Source organism: Netta rufina, assembly GCF_964035555.1.
Source record: "Netta rufina genome assembly, chromosome: 1".
Classification (NCBI taxonomy): Eukaryota; Metazoa; Chordata; class Aves; order Anseriformes; family Anatidae; genus Netta; species Netta rufina.
In genome coordinates, this window is record NC_140123.1 from 146,273,857 (window position 1) to 146,293,156 (window position 19,300).

Consider the following 19,300-nt stretch of genomic DNA (forward strand, 5'->3'; position numbering starts at 1 on the left):
GCTTTAGGGAGGACACTGAGCCATGATGAGTGGGGAACTCTTGCAAAATAGACTACAGTGGCATCCTTCTCTCATTTCCACCAAAGGTAAAATAATAAAAAGGCACTTGCATAGATGAATTGGGCATAAACTAGAAAGAGTGTCTGCACACCAAAACTCACCATTAGCTCACGGAATCAGGCACACGTTTCACAATCACTAATGTGAAACACCTTTTTAAAATGGCACAGTGGGGGTTGATCCAAAGCCCACTGTAATCCACCAGATTCTTTCCACTCCCTTCACTGAGCTTTGAGTCAGGCCTAAAGGCAGGCAGCAAACGGGATATCAAAGGGAAAAGGTCTAAAGAGAATGAAGAACAAGGAAGGAGCAGGTATGGCAGCTGCTGTAATAAAATACAAATCCAATATTTTACAAAATAGAATACTTGCAGGAAATATCTACTGTACATAGTAAAAAATTACTTCTAAGGCTAGGTTAGTTTTTCCCTTATTTATCACAAGAAAAAAAAAAAAGCTACATTTTTTTGTGTGTGTTTTTGTTGTTTTTCTTTTTTTTGTTGTTTTTTTAATTGACTTCTGGTAAACCATAAAGTAGCTATGCTAGCCTGCTGAATTAGGATTTCCCCATTAAATCCATCCTCAATGGAGTCTGAGTGCCCTTCTGAGCAATCAGATAAAACCCAGCCCAAATCCTGGGCTAGATTTGGCTGTGCCAATCCAAGGATAAATTCCAAGAAGCACAGCTCAGACAAAGGCATGAGCAGGACACCAAAGGGACACAACCCTTAAACGCAACAGCTATATGGGACAAGAAGGAAACAGTGAAGAAAGAAGTGTACTGGACCAGGATCAAATCTGAATACCGCTCTTGGCTTTTCCACTAGACTTGGGCCAGTCGCTTCACCTCCCCGTGTGCCTTTCTCAGCCCTCTTTTGCCCTGTCTGCTGCCTGCATACAAAACCCTTCAGGTCAGGGACTGTCTTGCCATGCAGTCACCTCCAGGCCTGAACTGTACACATCTTTCTGGCTAAGCGGTTGGTCTGAGATCACATCTCTGGAAAAGGACATAAGAAGAGGAGACCCATAAGAAGAGGTGGGGAGGAGGTGGAGGAGGAGTGGGTGTTCAGTGATATTTGTATGTCCAATTTCAGAGCTTGCCCAGACCACGTGCAGGGTTAGGGAAGGTTAATTCTCTTCATTGTGACTGCTTGAACAAAATCTTGCAAAGCTAATAAATACTATTTACAACAGTAACAGGAAGATGGCAAGAAAAAGAAAACACAGGACAATCTGAGACCTGGTCTACATGAGAAATTCCATCAACGCATCTAGAAGCCAATAAATAAAATCCATACGGTGCTCTCAGGAGGCACTTCTGGTTTAAGCCTTATATTGATTAAGTTTGTTGGGAAGGAATTGATCCAAACTAAACAGATTAGCCTTAAGTAGACTAAAGGACATCCACCCAAAACATTGCATGAAGTTAACAAAACCTGCTTTCTAAATAGATTTAGTTAAACTAGTCTAATTCTCCCACAGAGACGAAGTGTGACAAGACAGTGACTGATCTTTGCTTGAATTCCACATGGGTGGAAGCAGTAGAGATGCCTACCAGGACTGCTTCCAACCCAAAGAAAAAGCTAACTCCACTAAATGACAAAGGGGTTGGTGGGGAGAAGAGAGGAAGATGTAAGGGAGGACAATGCAGCACCATCATTGCACACCCCTCTCCTGCCTGTGCTGTTCACAAAACAGAACTGGGGCCCGTTCTTGTGCCTTCAGAGCAGATGAAGCACATGTTTCTCAATCTTCCCCAAAAGGCTCAAATGCTACAGACCAATAGGCATGGAGCTGTGGCTAGATTCTGAGCAGCATCGTGCCGCCTCTCCTGTTTCTCTCAATTACCTCCTCCCAAGGATCCCATCACCCACATGCTCCCATCGGTTTTGCGTATTCCACTCTTTTACCAAATGTCTTTGTGCACAGATGATGATGTGTACATGCAAGCACAGGCACACATACACAAATCAATCATCAGCACACTGCTGGTATCTTCTGCAATCATAATTCAATCCTGCCCTCGCAATATCAGACAGGAAAGAAATAAAAGCAAAGAGGGATTGTGTGTGAAGTAAGGAAAGGAGTTACAAGACAAGAGATCCCATCTGCAGTCACAGCCTCACCAGTCAATGCAGAATTTGGTGAATTCCCTCTCTTTTGTGCTTTGGTTCACTGAGGATGACAAGTCAGGGGGACTTTGGTTGAAAATATGTGGGAAAGAGGGAAGTCAAGAAAAAAGGCCTTTTTATTTTTAAGAGGTGGCATTGACTCTTCTATCTATTTCAATTATCTTCAGTGTTTCATTTCCTTCTATTTCAGAGTTGACTCTGTAGGAAAAAAACAACAACAACAACAAAGGTTAACACTAATAGTTAGTCATTTTTAAAAGCACATATCCTGCTCAAATTAGCTAATGCTAAAAAGGCGCTCAGTATTTACCAGGTACCCATCAGTTGGAGTACGGTAACACATTGAATTAGTCATCTCTTTGGCCCTGGGTATAACTTCGACACAGATGCTCAGAAGGCACGCTTGGTGTGATATGGCTCAACCTAGGCCTCTGAAAAGCATACTTCTAAACACAACCCACCTCCACCGTTTGGTGTGCTTGCTACTGCTTGTTAGCAGAGACCAAGACCTGAGCCATCAGGATAGTGGTGGGACAAACAAAGTTACAGTGGAAGGAAAACTGCACCCACATATTTAAACCAGTAGATATGTCTTTTTGCAGAGGCTCCAAACACAAACTTACGTTAAAAATAAAAAATAAAAAAATGAAAGAACTTCATGCTAAGAAGTTCAGATAATAGATTTGCCTTTTAAGTCTGAATCCTGCAAACTTTCTGCAGCATGCATTAGTAAGATCACTGCTGTGAGAAGCTCCAGCTCTTCACACCCTAACCTCAACAAAGCCCAGTGAGTCACAGCCTCACACTTCCACCCAACTGGTAAAAGCTTATTCCTTTAGGAGACACGCAACTAAATGCTTAAAGAAGCGGAGTGGGCATAACTAACAAGCCTACAAGGGCTAGGTTTCTGGTAGAAGCACCGAGCTTGGCAGCTTTGTTACTAAAATATTGTTGCAATCACTTCTCCAAACAAGAGTAGCAATACCTTTGTCTATAAGCTCCCCAGACAGAGAGTCCAAACTCTTGTTTCACAAGCAGCCCATCCGGCACTCACCTGTGCTGCTGCAGGCCCAGCAGCACTGATTTCTCTAGCCTCGTCTCGTTGGCTATTGTGAACTCCATGATATCATCCCGCTGCATCCCCGGCACAGCTTCCAGAGCTAGCGCCGTGTACTTGGAGCTGTCCGCGTGCCTGTCGTTTCGATCTGCAAAGGAGATCGGGCTTGACGACTCCTCCAGCTGGTGAGGCTCTTCATATATTAGCAGACTCCTTGATCTCACTGCATATAAACAGAAGGGAAAAGAGAGGTGAGAAGGAGGCAGGTCAAAGAGAACAGCCCTGGTCATTTCAGGAAATGGAAATCATCAGAGCAGAACTAGAGCTGCAAAGGTCTTGTCATTGCAATTAACTGGGTAGGTTGATAGCAGTGGGAAGATACCACAGCAGTGGTCCGAACAGGCATCAAAAAGCTCTAAACTCTTCACAGAACAAGAGAAAAATGAAATAATCACTTTAATAACATACGTTTAAAGCAACTTGTTCTGAACTGGCATGCAATACTAACAGCTTCTCACTCAGTCCTTGGACCTTTAGTTGACACTGGCAAAGGAAGCACCAGCTGACAGCCGCTGTGTTTCCTGACAGTATGAGCAAGTGGTACAGAGCAGAAAGCAAACTCTCCTGCTACCTTTTACAGACTACTAGCCTTAACTCCTCAAACAGAAACATAAAGGCTTTAAACAGAAGTACCAAGCAGGCTAGTGGAGAAAGGCTTTGCTCATCTTGATGAAGTCTGCTGCCATCAGCACACTTTGCCAAGCTATCTTTCTTTGATATATACCCTTCTTCTATATCGATGCATGGCCAGCTAAGGAGCAGAAAAACAAGAGGTGCTTGGGGATGGCTGTGGGGATGGGGGTGAAAAACAAATGCCAAAGAGCAAGACTGAGGTGGTTGTCACTTACCGATGGAGTCTGTGTAGGACTCTGGTGAGGAATGTTGCCTGGGCAACACCATCTTTGTAGCAGAAGGATATGGCCCATAGCTCTGAGAGAAGCTGCCAAAAACTACTGCAAAGCACAGCACCACCATCTGGCAAAGGGAAGAGGCATAAGAGGTTAATTGCACCACCTCTTGGCCCATGCGTACACATCAAGACTAAAAATCGACACAAAGCAGATCTCATAGGTCTTTGAAACAAAAGACTAGAGGCTATTTTCATCGCTATCTACCATGCCTCTTAGCAAAGGCACATACACAAGAACAATTCAGTGCTTTAATCCTGGGGTTTGTTTTCAGTGTCTGCCATCATTTTGGCCTGTTGCCTTATTTACTCCCAAAGTTGAAAAGCAGACACAACCGCCATGTGTGTTTTACAGATACTGTCGGGAATTTCCGAGGTTATTTCTGCTGCTGGCCCCAGTCTTGCTTCAAAGTGACAGAGAGGCTGGCAGCCGATGAGAACAGCATAGGCCTTGAATATCATTTCCATCAATTTATAGCACCAGCATAAAGGGAACTTGCTGGCTGGGTGTAAGGTGGGAAGAGCTTCATTCTAACCCTTTTCATATCCTGACAAATATTACTGAAATAGGAGAGAGGTAGATTTACAGCCTCAGTCATATTTTCATTTGGATGAAAAGGTTTATTTTTACTGGTATCTGAAAATCCAAGCATCAAAGGGCACCCGTGTTTTCATTTTACAACTCTAGACACCATTTCTCACATAAAATATTGTAGGAAATAATAAAACAGGTTACTCAGAGGAGCAGTGCTGCTTCTTTCATCACTGCAGCACCCCGCCAAAAGAACAAGCCCAGTCTCCTCCAGAATTTAATGCCCATTAACAATCATTAATCTTCATCAGCCAGGATTCTCACCTATCTCAAAATTAAATGTGAAATTATCAAGAGAAGTTTCCCAACCTGAGCATTTGGAAGTGAAGGGCTTCACAGAACAGAGGATGTGCCTTTGAGTAGCGGAAAGGGAATCTCATTCCCCTACAATTCCCAGTTTTAGGGAATACTCACCATAAGACAGGTCCCTGTCTGCGTGCTAGCTGCCTTACATGAACGGGACACCTTTCCAGCAACTATGGCTTGGAGTCTCTGCAGCTGCTGAAGAAGTGTTCTGGAAAGCAAAGATGAGGCATGACCATCAGATGTAGTGATCTACTTGCTGGCTAAACAGCTTTTTGCTTCACATTCCACACCTGGCAATAATGCATTTAGTTCTTGTGACAAGGTACAGATAATTAAAATCACCACCTTGATATCAGACATAAGGAGTGTTTTTAACTTTTACAAAGTTCTTGCACGCATTAGCGATGAATCTTGCAAAAATATCTTTTGCCTTTTCTTCAGCTGTTGTCCCTGAACAATGATTTATTTACCTTTTTTTCAGAAAGTTATTACAAATAAAAACTGCTTCCAGATTCTCTATGGGAAGCGACTCTGGTAAGTGTACAAACAACTGAAACTCTCTCCATGCAAGTGACTGGCTACTTATATAACCTGGTTCTATGGCATGAATTGAGCAGGAGTTTCACCATTATTTGAAGTGGTGCAAAAGCAAGCTTGTAGTTGCTGTAGTTGATGGCAGAGGTATATATGTCTACCCCCTTTTTCTGAAAATGCCCTGTACAGTGAATTGCTTCATTTTCAAAGAAAGGCATTTAAAGCACACACTTTGTTTCCCATAATTTCATTTAATAAATAAAGTATTTTATTGCAATTTGTTAAAGCCTCCAGGAGTTTACGAGAACAGTTGCTTGAAGCAGCTATTCTGACCGTGCCATTCAGAGGTAACCTCCATGGTAATTCTGTTCTGGTTGGAGTCAGCAGTCATGGACCAGGAAGGTATTCTTCTGCTTTTCTGACTATGTTTCTTCTGCTGTAGCATCATTACTTGCTACAGTCAGGATATTAGTCATTCAAGACGGCAATGATCTCAAAGAATAAATGGTATAGGGTTTTCACAACTGTTTTCATTAAAGCTTTTTTTTTAACAGAGAAGGAGTAACCCAAATGCCTGTCCTCATCACAGTCAGATATAGTACTATTTTGCCTCAAGACGTTAACTTTGCTGTTTGTTTCCAATTTTACTTTTTGCTTCTCTTGTATGTCTCACTACCTATTGCTGAGGGTAACCCTCACAAAACTCCAGGCAACAGCTTTGGAGACCATGACGTCAAACGCTAAAGCAAGAAGCAAGGTTAGGGTGTCAGAGAAAATAGAAGGTTTATTTTAAGATCAAACCAGCTAAAAGCTAATTGTAGGACAGACCCAGAGGTGCCTTTACAGCTCAATATATACTTGTCTGCCTATTATTATAGATTTTTTTAATCATCAATGATCATTGCTAATTAGGGTTTAATGAATTCAAGGACTTCAGGAATGCATTCTGAAATGAGCACAAGGCACTACAGCACATTTATCTGGGCCAGCAGATCCTTCCCAACTTATTAAGGAAGGATGTCTTGCATGCTCTTGAGAGCACCCTTTATTCTGCAACTCAGTGTTAAAAAGAAGAAAGCGGTTTCCTTTTTCCTTCTTCAGTCCTTTATTCACAGTTAGAGACCACAGGCAAATTAAGAGATGGAAACAGCATCCATCACATAGATGAGACCAGCCTAATGCTCTGCTCCCTGCTAACATTTCTCCCCAGTGTCTCCCTTCCGTCCACTTCATGGCTTAGGGGTCACACAGACTTGCATACAAGCTATGTATCATCTTCTGGCACCGAAGAAACTATTCCTTCCATATGCCACGTTACACAGCAATGCCTTTTTAACCCTGCAATCTCTGAGCTATTACAGAAGACGAAATCCCCCCCAACCTGCTTCAGGCCTGAGTCACTGCGACTGACAGAGAACAGCTCTGAGGCATGAGAGGAAGGAGCTCTCCTCCTCCCCAGCTTGGGGGCTGGCAGCAGCAGCAGACTTGAAATACATATCACTCCTGCCTCTTTTTGTGGAGGCGTCAGTGAGAAAACAGTTAATGGCTGTCGAGGATATCGACAGGGAAGAGGCGATTCTCCTTGGTTTTGCTCATCTCTGCCTTTTTGTGTCCAATTTAAAAAACCTGCTGGGCAGAGCAGGCCCAGAGAGCTGACACCAAAACACTCTTGTTTCGGAAAGTGTAATTAAGCAGGTATTTGAATCTGAAATGTTGGAAGATTGGATTCCAGGATGTGAAGACCTTTCCAGCACACCAGCTGCCTTCATTGTTACTGGATGGCTACAGGGATGGTCTGGTGTAAGAAGAGAGGACCAAGGAGCAGTTCTCCACTCTGAAGAACAAGAACTTGGGTTATACTGTTTCCTCTAAATATCATCAGGAAGGCCAAGAATGCTCTTAGTGCAATGTACTGCCAATGGCTAGATCCTAACAGGAGAAAATACAATCCCACGGCAGCGTGTATAAGGGGCTTTGCACCCACAAGGATTATTTTCCACTGTGTCTGACACATTTCCCAGTGATATTCAATTAGAGGGTCACCTCCGTAGGAGGTGTGAAATGTGCTTTCACGCTTTTCCCTGCCAAGGGAAGCACCTCAAAGGAAAGCTGTAAAGTGACTGAAGACTCCTGCTCTCCTTTCCAGCACTCCCAGCAAATCCACTCTGCTCATGATGTCTTATTTTCATGTGTGAATTCACGTAATTATCTTCAGAAGGACCCCTTTCACTACCAGAGTGAGGAACAAGTCAAGGCTTCCCCTCTGCTTCCAGTGACACTTTCAGTATGGAGAGGAAATCTGTCACTGCAGGACCTAGCCACCTGCGAAACTTCCTCAATACAGTATGTAAATTTAAAATCCAACATTGATTTAAATAACAGCAAATAGCTTCTAGGGGGAAAAAAACAATGTTTATTTTGACCTTTTTTACTTCAGAGAATGTATCTACTTTGCGAGGCAAAAAACTTATCATAAATGATTAAAAGGCAAGAAAAATATTCTCTTTCTTTCAGCTCTACACACAGAGTCCTTCTCTGCCTGTCCTATCTGTAGGACAAAGCAAACCCCAAAGTAAGGTTTTCATTTAAAGACCAGAATACCTCAAAGGAAAAATAAACCCAACAACAACAACAAATCATGATTCTTTCTGTTTTGAATTACAAAGGAAAAAAAAAGAAAAGAAAAAAACAGCATTTTTTTTTCATCAGTGTTGCTTCAGCACAAAAACACTGTCCTGCTGCTTTCAAAATAAAGAGTTGGGTCCAGGGCTGTCAAGCTTTGTCAGCTGTTATGGGGGTGGTCTGAAGCGAAGTGCAAGATGTCTCACTGTATGTAAATCCAGATCCTTCTCGTCTTGAAACAAGACTTGGTTAAAGGGATTTATCAGCCTCAAATGAATGAAGGGCCATGTAAATCAGTACCTTTCAGTACCCTAAAGGGGGCCTCCAGGAAAGCTGGGGAGCGATTCTAGGTCAGTGAGTGTAGTTATAGGACGAAGGGTAATGGATTCAAACTAAAAGAGGGTAGGTTTAGATTAGACAGGAAGAAATTCTTTACTGTGAGGGTGGTGAGGCACTGGCACAGGCTGCCCAGAGAAGCTGTGGATGTCCCATTCCTGGAGGTGTTCAAGGCCAGGTTGGATGAGGTTTTGGGCATGCTGGTCTGGTGGGAGGTGTCCCTGCCCATGGCAGGGGAGCTAGGACTGGATTGCGTTTAAGGTCCCTTCCAACCCAAACCTTTCTATGATTCTGTGATTGTCTATTTGTGATAACAATATTTATGTACTCAACCATACGCTAATTGCATCCTATTTCTATCTACTTCTCCAGAAGAAGTGAACATCAGTGTATTTATTTATAAATATAGACTTAACAGAATCGAAAAAGAAAAGTACATCTCACATGTCATACACATAGTACCCAGTCTTTCAATTCCGTCTCTTTAAGCCCAAATAGCCACAGCTTCCAGTTAGACAACACTGGTGTATGGACCACAGTAAAAGCCTAGACTAACATCATTTTCTGTCTTCGGTCCCAGTGCCACCATGTGAGTGGATCAAGCCCTCTTGGTGACAGGGACAAGCCGGCTCAACTCTTGATGTCAGCCTCTCCTCACACCCTTCTGATACAGCAGTGCTCAACATGTTTGGACGCTACCCAAACCAATGAGACCCTTGCTCACTTGCGGCTACAAGGCATAAGAGACGTGCATATAATAATGTGTTCCTGTAGTTTTGAGAAAACTCCTTAGAAAGGAACTTGGATGGGTTTCTTGCAAGGCACTGAGTCACATAAATTAGGAGAGGAAACATATGCCAGTGTTCTAATACTGAAGATGCCAAAAATGCTGCTGTCACCCACTCACATTAATGAAAATTAAAAACTCCCCCGCATCTTGATCCCACAGCCTCCTGCCTTGCCTTATAAGATACATGAAAGTCAAGGAAGATTCTTCTGGATACATTTTTTTTGGACCACATTTGCACCTCTTACATCCAATCTTTTCAGTCCCAGAATTTCAAGCTGAGGCAGGTTCTTGGGAAAGATTCTTCTAAAATTTTTTACGCTGCTTTTTTTAGCAAGAAATTGTGGTGCTTCCATGGTTTGGAGCCAGACTTTGAAATGTAAGCAGGGTTTCCCTGAAGTCCTAGGTATGTATCTGTGTAAAATTTGTTCTATATATAGACTAACAACATGCTCTGAAAAACTGATTGCACATACTGAAAGAAAATCCTGCTGCTCAATAGTTGTATGTGCTGGAAATTGCCTGTCAGCTCTCCTCAACTCCAGACAGACTATAAAAACACAATAGTGACTGCACATGCATGTCCACAAACTTTTAGGTGAGCAGCTATGGCTCACTTTTCCAACAAGGAAAAAAAAACAAACATAAATTTTGTCTTCATCCACACTGAATGCAAAAGGATTTTGTATGTAATCAAAGTGCTATTTTATTGTTATATTTTTCCACTCTTACATTTTTTTGCTATCAGAAACAGCTCTAACACTTGTAGATCTACTTTCATATAAAACTGTCACTGAGGTCTTCATTTTTTTTACTACATTGAACACTCAAAGTTGCAGCTGAAGTCAACTTGGACTCTGATTTGAGCATATTAAATAAGTCACGTATGACTGCGTGCTTAGGAACTTTGAGAAATAAGGTCCTAGATATTTAAATTTGGACATCCAAGAATAAAATTGGCAATGCATAATTTGACCTTCACTTCTCTATGAGCTTCGATCTCTGACTGTAAGTATGAGATGAAAGTACCAGCTATAGGATGCTATGAAGACAAGTTCTGAAACATTTGAGTAATTTCTGGATGACACATCAAGGCAATGTACCAATGAGGAAACTGGTCATTTTGAGTTCAATGTAGAAAAATGGATTATGTATATTAAGCAAGGACCTGGAATCATTCTCTGAACAAGACGTTTACAAAGCTATACACTAAATTAAAGAAAGTGTCTCTTTGGGGTGAGGTTTAAAAAAAATGGTGTTACATAATTCAGGCTTGATGAAAGCAGGCACTCTTACAAATCTCCCCATACTTGGATTTGCAGCCTTCACAGTTTTTAGGTACAGTTTGCATCTGAATACCCAAACCAGATCACCATGAAATACAAGAATTTCTGTGAGGAGGGTCAGGAACATCTGTTTCTCTGCAGGAGATTACAAATCAGCACTGATGCTCGTGCAGAGAGAAGAAAACAATGCAACTCATCCCATATGCCCAGAATATGAAGATTTCAGAGATAATATCATGTAGGTAAATAGTTTTAGACCAGTTAGCTTTAGGGAACTAAGATTATACAATAACAGAGAAGAGGTCCTAAAAGAACGGAAAATGTTATTAACAAAGCCATTCTCATGACTTCATCCGCAACAAGAGATGTAAATCTGGCCAAATTTAGCCAAACTAGGGAGAACAATTCAAGGCTTGACAACTTCTTGTCCCTGAGTGGATCATCCACAGCTGCACCCTCCCTTTTAGCAGCTGTTTTCAGCACCTACTGGGATGGATCCTAGGAGAAAGAACCCTATTCCACACCTGCAGAACAATTCCTGGCTCTTTTACATAAAGCACTGCAGGAAGATACAGGAGGGACAGAAATGGCTTGGCTCTCTTCAAACAAGCAGCAGATGTCTTTATGCATGAGCAGTGTGTGGGAGACACTCTCTAGCAAATTACAGTGCTACAGGGTCTGGCTCCATGAAATTAGAGATTGGATCCGGGGATTAGAAACAACACATGCCACTCAATTAGCAATACATTGGCTGCCAGACAAGCTCTGGGGCCATTTTTCACGATCGTGGGTCTTATCTTGAAAACCAAGTTTCCTCCCACTTCAGTGCTACCATCATGTTTAGTGGTAATATTCAGCCATCACTTCAAATGCCTCTAAACAGAAGGTGTTACCAGTGGGCTCACCTAGTACCTACTCCTTGGAATTTGCCTTCAACAGAGAACATGCTGAGCATAAGCCATGACTGACACTCTATTCTCAGCTAACATCCAATTCAAAGCTCAGCTATAGATCATTTTCTGCCACGTATCCTTTGAGAGTCACCATCGAGACACCCATTTACTCAGAAATGAAAAAATGAGAAGAAGCTGATTCCACCTCCAAAGGAAGCAGTATTTCCTAAAATGACAGATATTCTGTGGTGTCAGATGATCAGAACAGCGTACAGTAACTGCAATGGTAGCTAGTAGTCCAGAACAAACTAATACTGACTCTTGAGCTTCAACAGTAAGTTCTACGAGTGTCATGTTCCTGGTCACGGCCTCCTGTCAAAGCAGTCTTTCACAGACAAAAGACAATTTGGAGAGTTGGGCTGCAGTCTTCTGTTTGTTATGCATCACTAATCATGTTTCCTTGGGCAGTGGAAGAGCTCAAGGAAGAATACTAAAAGGTTTCTCAAACACACCACAAGCTAGGAGACAGTTTAGCAGCTGACATCAAAGCCCCTGCATTTTACATCGTGCTGCTCTGTCATGGTAACTGTTCTCCATCATCTTTCTTTGACACTAATCAGATCAGATACAGCTATTTTTCACATTTCGATTGATCTCTTAACTTTAGTGTTTTCCTTTTTCCCTGTAAAATCATGCTACAGTTTTGTTTTATTCCCCTCACACCTTACCTGTTAGTATTCTCCAAGACTTCGACCTTCTTACGCAGCTCACTATTTTCATTTGAACAGTTCTCAACTCTGGAAATAGAAGAAAGAAAGATGGATATAAAAAAATTCAGTCCTTTATTCAAGACATTCTGAAACAAAACAAATTTGCTTTCACAGAAGCTCTGTGATTCTGCCTGCATTTACAAAAAGTTACACCAACTGACTTTAGTCATAATCTTTAATCCTGCTTCAAGGTGCAGAAGACATTGCATTAGATACTACTCGCTATAGAGCATCTGCTTACAGTGCTCAACTACAACCAAGTAGGTGCAGCTTATTCAGGGTAATCTGTAACTACTTTTTGCCCCTTGAAATAGCTACAGCAAAGACCCTGCTCCAACCTTCTCTGTGCATCAGGCCACAGGACAGATACTTAAAAGTCACTGAACATGTTCCATCTGTATTGTTAGCAATTATTTTGTGCAAGGGTGTTCCATGTGTGCATTTCATTTCTAGGATGAAGCACCGAATAATTTAACAAATACCATGCTTCTGAAAACAGATCCTTGAGTTTCATAGAGGTTCAAGTAAAAATATGGCATTCCTAAAAGACAACTATGCTATTACCTGCCTGAATAGCTTTAAGAGGAAAAAGGCAAAGGAAATACTTTCAAATCTGTTTATGTATGCTAGAATTTCACAAAAGTCTAACTCTGAGAAAGCAAGTCTCACCCATAAAGACATGAGAACAATAGGAAATTTAATCAAGGATATCGCCAAAGATAGTACACAAGATTTAGCAGATCCATCTGGTGAAGTGCATAAGAAAAATACCAGGATACTTGTCTCTTGGAAGACAGATTAATTTGGGATATAAATCACTAACTGGGGATTTGGCTCCTTCTTGTTAAAGGAAGTCAATTGGTCACATGTTGTTTTCCTGAGCCCTGCTTATTCTCCCAAGCAGTCTTGACTCACCCACTTCCAATTTCTGTCTCCATCTGTGCTAGAAGACAGAATATATTCCCTCTGACCCTGCCTTTTCCTGGACACTGCCCACCCACTAGACCAACACAGTTGCACAAGAGAAAGGCTGGTAGTAGATGGGTCTTGCCTTATTTGAGGTTTAAGGTCTTTGGCGGCATGTTACCTAAGCGTTGGAGATAGACACAGTTATGTACGGAGCATCTCAGCACATGTACCACAGAAGCCAGAAGAAGGGCCTTTTCTCAGTCACAACCACGAGATGGCAGCTGGCACTTTGTGCACGAAACAGTCCCAGCATCAACAGCTGGATCCCTTCCCACTGCAGCAACCAGTGCTATTGGAACGTTTGAAACAGGAAGGAGGCTGGCTTACTTTTTTTCCAGACTGTCCATGTATTCTTTCTTTTTTCTTCTACTTTCCTGGGCAGAGATCTAAGGAAAAGGGAAGAAAAACACCAAATATTTGCAAAGAAAAAAAAGCAGCAGAGATGAATTAATAAACTGGTAAAGAGCCCTGACATTATTTGATTCAAGCCTCGGTACTGTTCTCATTCCTATTCCTGGCAAGCAAAGCACTGACTTGGTCTGTTTCCACATCCTGAAGCAAGACTGCTCCCTCTCAGTAGTAGGAAAAAGATCACTCTGCTCTTACAGAACTATCCTTAAAAAGCAAATCAGATTCATCTGCAGAGAGTATCTTAGGGCAAATACTAAATACTAAAAGATGATGCCAGGAGAAAATCCTGCAACTGGGAGAAGAAAAACCCATGCATAGGTTAGAAAGCAGCTTTGCAGAAAAAAGACTTGGGGAATCCTGACAGACAACCAGACAAACATAAGTCAACAATATGCCCCCATAGCAAAGAATAACAACCAGAGCTGGGGCTATGTTAGCAAGACCATAGCCAGCAGGTCAAGGGAAGTGTCTCTTCCCCTCTATTCAGCATCTGCAAGACTGCAGTTGAGAACTGTGTGAAGTCTGGGGCTCTGAAATAAATACTTTGGACATATCGAAGCAAGTCCAGAGCACGGCCATGGCTATAACAAGTATGCTGGAGCCCACGACATATCAGCAGAGGCAAAGAAATCTGGATTTGTTCAGATTTAAGAAGATAAGGAGGGAATCCTATTGCTAAAACAAAAATGAATTAAGTCTTCTCAGAGGTGTATATCAAAATGAGAAGAGCCCTGAATACAAGTTACAACAAGGGAAATTCCAATTAGACATGAAGCTTTTATTTTATTATTTTTATCCAGAAAAACAGCCTAATTTGGAAATAGGTTGCCCAGAGAGAGGCTGAGGACGCAGCACTCAGACAGTAAAATGTGACTGGACAAGTCACTTAGTAACTTGATCTAAGCTGCCTGCTTTCACAGCAAGGGATTGGACCAAAGGACCTGCAATGATACCCTTGAATACAAATGAGTAATTATATGTAAGTGGTACATAAAAAGCACAAGGAAATTTAAAATATTTTTGAAAAATTATGTTAGACCAAATTTCAATTCAGTGTGGGTAAATTTACACCTGTCTGCCAAACCAGTAACAGAATGCATTAACCTTCAAAAATGTGCTAATATCATCTAGAACAAGCAAATTTGCCAGGTCTGAAAAAATGCTTTCCTCCCCATCACTAGCCCTTTGCCATCTTGGGAGAAAGAGGACTTGCAAGGCATTTCACAGCCTTGATATCAACCATTCATCTAAAGGTCATGGAATTCAGTGATAAAAAGACTGGAGTGCTGAAATACGCAGTCAAACTTTAAAACATGAAATGGTGAAAAACACCTTCATCACCATGGAAAGGACACAGAGGTTCTTTGCCTACCCATAAGAAAAAGATTGTACTGTTTTTAAAATGGAGCCAGGCAACAGCAACTTGATACTCTACTTACTAAATACTCTATTGTTCCTGCGTTCAGGTAAATACCTAGACAGAGAGGCACTGTCACAGTGACAGACAATTTGATGGATGTGTTAAGGAGCAAAGAAGAATACTTTCTTAAAAGACATCTTACAGCATTCAGCAGTACTACAGACCATTGCTACTGAAATGTTGCAAAAATTTGTAGTGAAGGATGAGTAGGTATTACCCAGCAAAACTGCTAAACAAACATTGATTTACCTTGTTCTTTATTTTTCTGCGGATTTTCTTCAGCACTTTCTCCTCTGCTTTTGTCAGGGGCAGTTTGGTAGGGATTGGGTACCCCTCTGCTATAAGTGTCCTCTTCTCTTCCTCTGTCAGGATGAGCGGGCCAGTCCCCTGCAATTTCTGCAAGTGTCACAGAAACAAAATAACATCACAGCAAGAGCACACAGCCCTAGAGAAAGGGGGTTAGGGAACAGTGCAAGGCAGCAGCTCTCCCACTTCAGAGTGGATTCTGTCTACTAACCCAGCAGTTTCTTGCAACTGGGAGTGTGTGGAAGGGGAAGACCTTTTAGGTAGCTTCCATTCAGAGACTGAACCTTTGGGGCAGGATTGCCTCAAAACAGCTGCTTTCAACCCTGCTCTGAAGCCAACAGAAAAACTCCCCTTGGCTCAAATAGGAAGGAGACAAATGAGAAGCACTGCTGAAAACCCCTCCCTAAAAATCACCACTTGATTTCCAAGACATAGCAACAAGTGGACAGATCTACCAGTGACAAGTTAACCCAGCAGAGCTGGGTGCTAATGCAAAACACAACCCATGATGGGAGAAATCTCCTAACACTGCTCAACCCTGCCTCAAGTCAGAGGAGAGGCACACACCATTCCCAGTGGGAACAGGATAGACAAGAGAGCAAGAATTGCTGGATCTCCAGTTTTGACCAGAGATGGGCACATCCAAAGAACAACAGAAATTAGCAAATGTATGCAAAAACAGTAATTAAAAAACGAAAAACAGATTCTAGAAAAACTGAGCCCAACTTACATGTGGTGCAGTCAGGAGAGGGGAATTGGAAAGCGCTGAAGCTGTGCGCGACGTGACTTTAGCCGTGGCTTGCAGCTGGATCGGGCTTGAAGGAGGGAGCGATCTAGCTGGGCTCTGCCCTCCTTCAGAGTCACTGCCATGACTGCTGGGAGGGGTTGGAGGCAAATGCAGGGGGTCGACTGCTGAATGGCAAGAGAGAAATATAATGTAAGATTTGGAGGTGCTAACCTAAACTTCCACTAGAGCCACTGCCGCCACCACCACCAGCAGCTTTCCAGGGCTAGGACTGTCCGCTAAAAGATGGGTCAAGCAAAAGTGGAAACTTGAAAGATTTTCAGAGCATGCAGCTCTCTAAAGGAGGCATGAAACACAGCAGCTCTCTTTAGGTTCAACAGACAAAGCAGGGCTATGCTCATGTGCTCTGATTATTTCTACCTACCCCTTCAGCTTCTCCAAATGCCTTGAGATTTAAGTATAAACATCCAGTACAAGTATCCTACTTGGGAAACCACATTAGCAGAGAGGGCTCTGAGCCACTAGACCTTTCCAAAAACAACAGCCTTTCCCAACCTTTCTATGGATTTAACAAATTGCCAGTATTTTTCAAGAGAAGATAACATGCCCAAGATGTTACATCAACAGTAAGAGAAGAAATATTTTAGCCCCTAAGGATCTAGTCTGGCACAACTGGCAGGTAGTGACAACCTTGTGATGGCTTTGCCATACTGATGGAGCAGGAATAGCATAGGTAGCCACCGCAGGAACCTCTTTCATATTGTGCTCTCCAGAGCTATAAGCAAACTTCTACTGCACTTGCAGCCAACAGAACTTGTGCTGCAACTGGCAAGCAAAGTGCTGCTTATGACCAAATGGGGTCTGGACCAAGAGAAACGGTGCAGTCTCAGATTACATGGACAACTTAGTTATGGCTCTTTTGGATGTCCACTAACTCATTTTTCCTCTGATACATTTACAGCAATCACAATTGGGAGCAGGAAGATACAGGGCTCCATTTTCCACCTTCCACTTCTTTTACGCTTTGCAAATTTGAGTTGAAAAGCTCAAATCGGCGTGGGGGGAAGAAGGAAAAAAAACAGTAACGAAAAAGTTATTACAAAAAAAAAAGTTATTAGGTCTTTTTGGCTAGCATCTTAACTCTGGTTGCCACATGTACACTTGTAAAACAGTAATGCCCTTAATTGCACAAATTGAGCAATCCCATCTATGTTTTGGATTAAGATATAGGTTTTTTTTTTTCCACCTGCTAAATCAATTGCCTCTCTTCCTAGAGCAGTTCTACTTGTCTACATAATCGAATTCACTAACAGAACACCAAGTGTTCCTAACTGAGATACAGTTATCTTCTTAAATTTCAGTCAAAATATTTGACTTTTTCAAACTTTTCCCAGGTTAACAGATTATACGCCACAATTCCATGTTTTACATTTGGGGCAGGGAAGACCACTCCTTCCCCCTCAATTTATATATTTCAAAGGGACCCTGGTGGTTTTTAAACGTGAACTGTAGCAAATATGCTAAAACCAGATGTGCCTAACTTAATTTCATATACACTCTCTTCCTTGCTTTTGCAGCAGAGGTCAAAGAGGTTAAAACCAGCCAAGTTTCCACTTGTGCTCTTCATATTTTCTGTGCCTTAGGTAAGTTCCCTCAAGTTGATTTCTCTCCTAACCTAAATAATCCCATACTTTAAGGATTCATGCTCCCTCCAGCAACTGCGTTAATTGTTAGGACGTTGCAGACAAAATAGAGATCGTTTTCTTTGTGATGCGCAAGACAAAAACAAAGAAAAGGAAGATATAAATGGGTCAGAAAGGCTGGCTTTTTAACCGCCTGAGTCAAATCCCTAGAAGGCAACAGCTTCAGCCTAAAGTTTAACGTGGTAAACAAGGAAGCCAAATATTTAATCAGGGTAAAGTACATTCATCGCGCATTCTGGTCATCTCCTTTGCATGTGTTGGGTTGGTAATTAACAGACCTTCCTTAGAAGAGAGGTTCAGAAACTGATCCACTTCATGGGGCTCCAATTTAATCTCCGGAAGCACTTTCTGGCTCAGTGGTTTCATCTAGAAAAGAGAAATTAACAGCATGAAAACCCAAAGCACACTTCTTGAGGTCTTTATAGAAGGATACAAGGATGATTTCTCCATAAATGGAGAGCTTTCCCTCTCATACTCTGCTACAGGCCATGCCTGAACTGCTTTACACAGTTTTGCTAAGCCAGGCTACAGAGAATGCTGCCCTGACTAGTCCTGCCATGGCTTTTCTTATTACTATATTTAGCTAAATAAAAGATTACGCCTCAGAGATGACATTTCAGACTGAAAGCTAGCAGGCAACCCACTCAAATTACTTCTCTTAGCAACAGAGCTGCCGCTAGGATTTGCCGGACTGCACAGCCAGTTTGAGCAGAGACAGAAATGCTCCTGGAGGCGGGGGAGAGCCTGTTCAAGGCCATTGTCACCTGGGAGCGAGATCCAGGTGCCACTCACTGAGCCCTGGGTTGTCAGACCCAAGTTCATTTCACAGTTAGGAGGAGAAGGAACAGAGACAGCCATGGCCAACAGACTTTTGGAGGACACCTGACTTGCCCTGTTGACAGGGCTGGTTCACCAGGCTGCCAAGCTGCTGGCCAATCTGCCTGAATGCTGCATTCCCAGGCTTGAGGAAGTCAGTCTGGCACACCAGCATGCTCAGTGCAGCCAGAATCTCTCCCAGTAACCTGTGTAACTAATCCATGAGATGGTAGCGAGCCACCAGTTAGTCCCAAGATGCTCTTTGTAGTATCACAGCACCCCAAGCTACAGCAAGGCTACATACTGGGGACAGTGCATGCAGGCTACAAGAGAACTATGGGAGAGATGTGTTTCAGTTTTCCCAGTTTCTCATGAAACAGTTTATGTCGCACATATTTCTGACCCACATCCTAGTGGGAATGTTTATTTCCAACATTTTCTAGCTCCAGATGGACTGGGCTGCCATCACACCCTGGGGAACAGGGATGTCACAGTACTTTCTCCACTGGTGGGGAGCTCTGGTGAGCCAACAGCTGCTGCAGTTTGTTCTCCTAAACAGCCAAACTAAGCCCTTGTGAATGCCCACTGG

General features: G+C 42.4%; 1 protein-coding gene across 2 annotated transcripts in view; it reads right to left on the bottom strand.

Moving 5' to 3' along the window:
* Window positions 1-1,472: 1,472 nt before the first annotated feature.
* The window catches only part of CREB3L2 (cAMP responsive element binding protein 3 like 2), a 72,059-nt gene continuing 54,231 nt past the window's right edge, over window positions 1,473-19,300 (bottom strand). Inside the window, exons 4-12 of one of the 2 annotated variants that reach the window (XM_084284324.1) lie at window positions 18,174-18,261; window positions 16,178-16,356; window positions 15,391-15,537; window positions 13,638-13,696; window positions 12,300-12,368; window positions 5,222-5,321; window positions 4,157-4,283; window positions 3,246-3,471; window positions 1,473-2,389 (exon numbers count right to left, since the gene is read on the bottom strand). In XM_084284324.1, coding sequence (XP_084140450.1) covers window positions 2,314-2,389; window positions 3,246-3,471; window positions 4,157-4,283; window positions 5,222-5,321; window positions 12,300-12,368; window positions 13,638-13,696; window positions 15,391-15,537; window positions 16,178-16,356; window positions 18,174-18,261 — 1,071 coding nt within the window. In that variant the 3' untranslated portion in view covers window positions 1,473-2,313. Of the gene's footprint in view, window positions 2,390-3,245; window positions 3,472-4,156; window positions 4,284-5,221; window positions 5,322-12,299; window positions 12,369-13,637; window positions 13,697-15,390; window positions 15,538-16,177; window positions 16,360-18,173; window positions 18,262-19,300 lie in introns of both variants that reach the window. The other variant, XM_084284323.1, reaches the window with a different exon arrangement.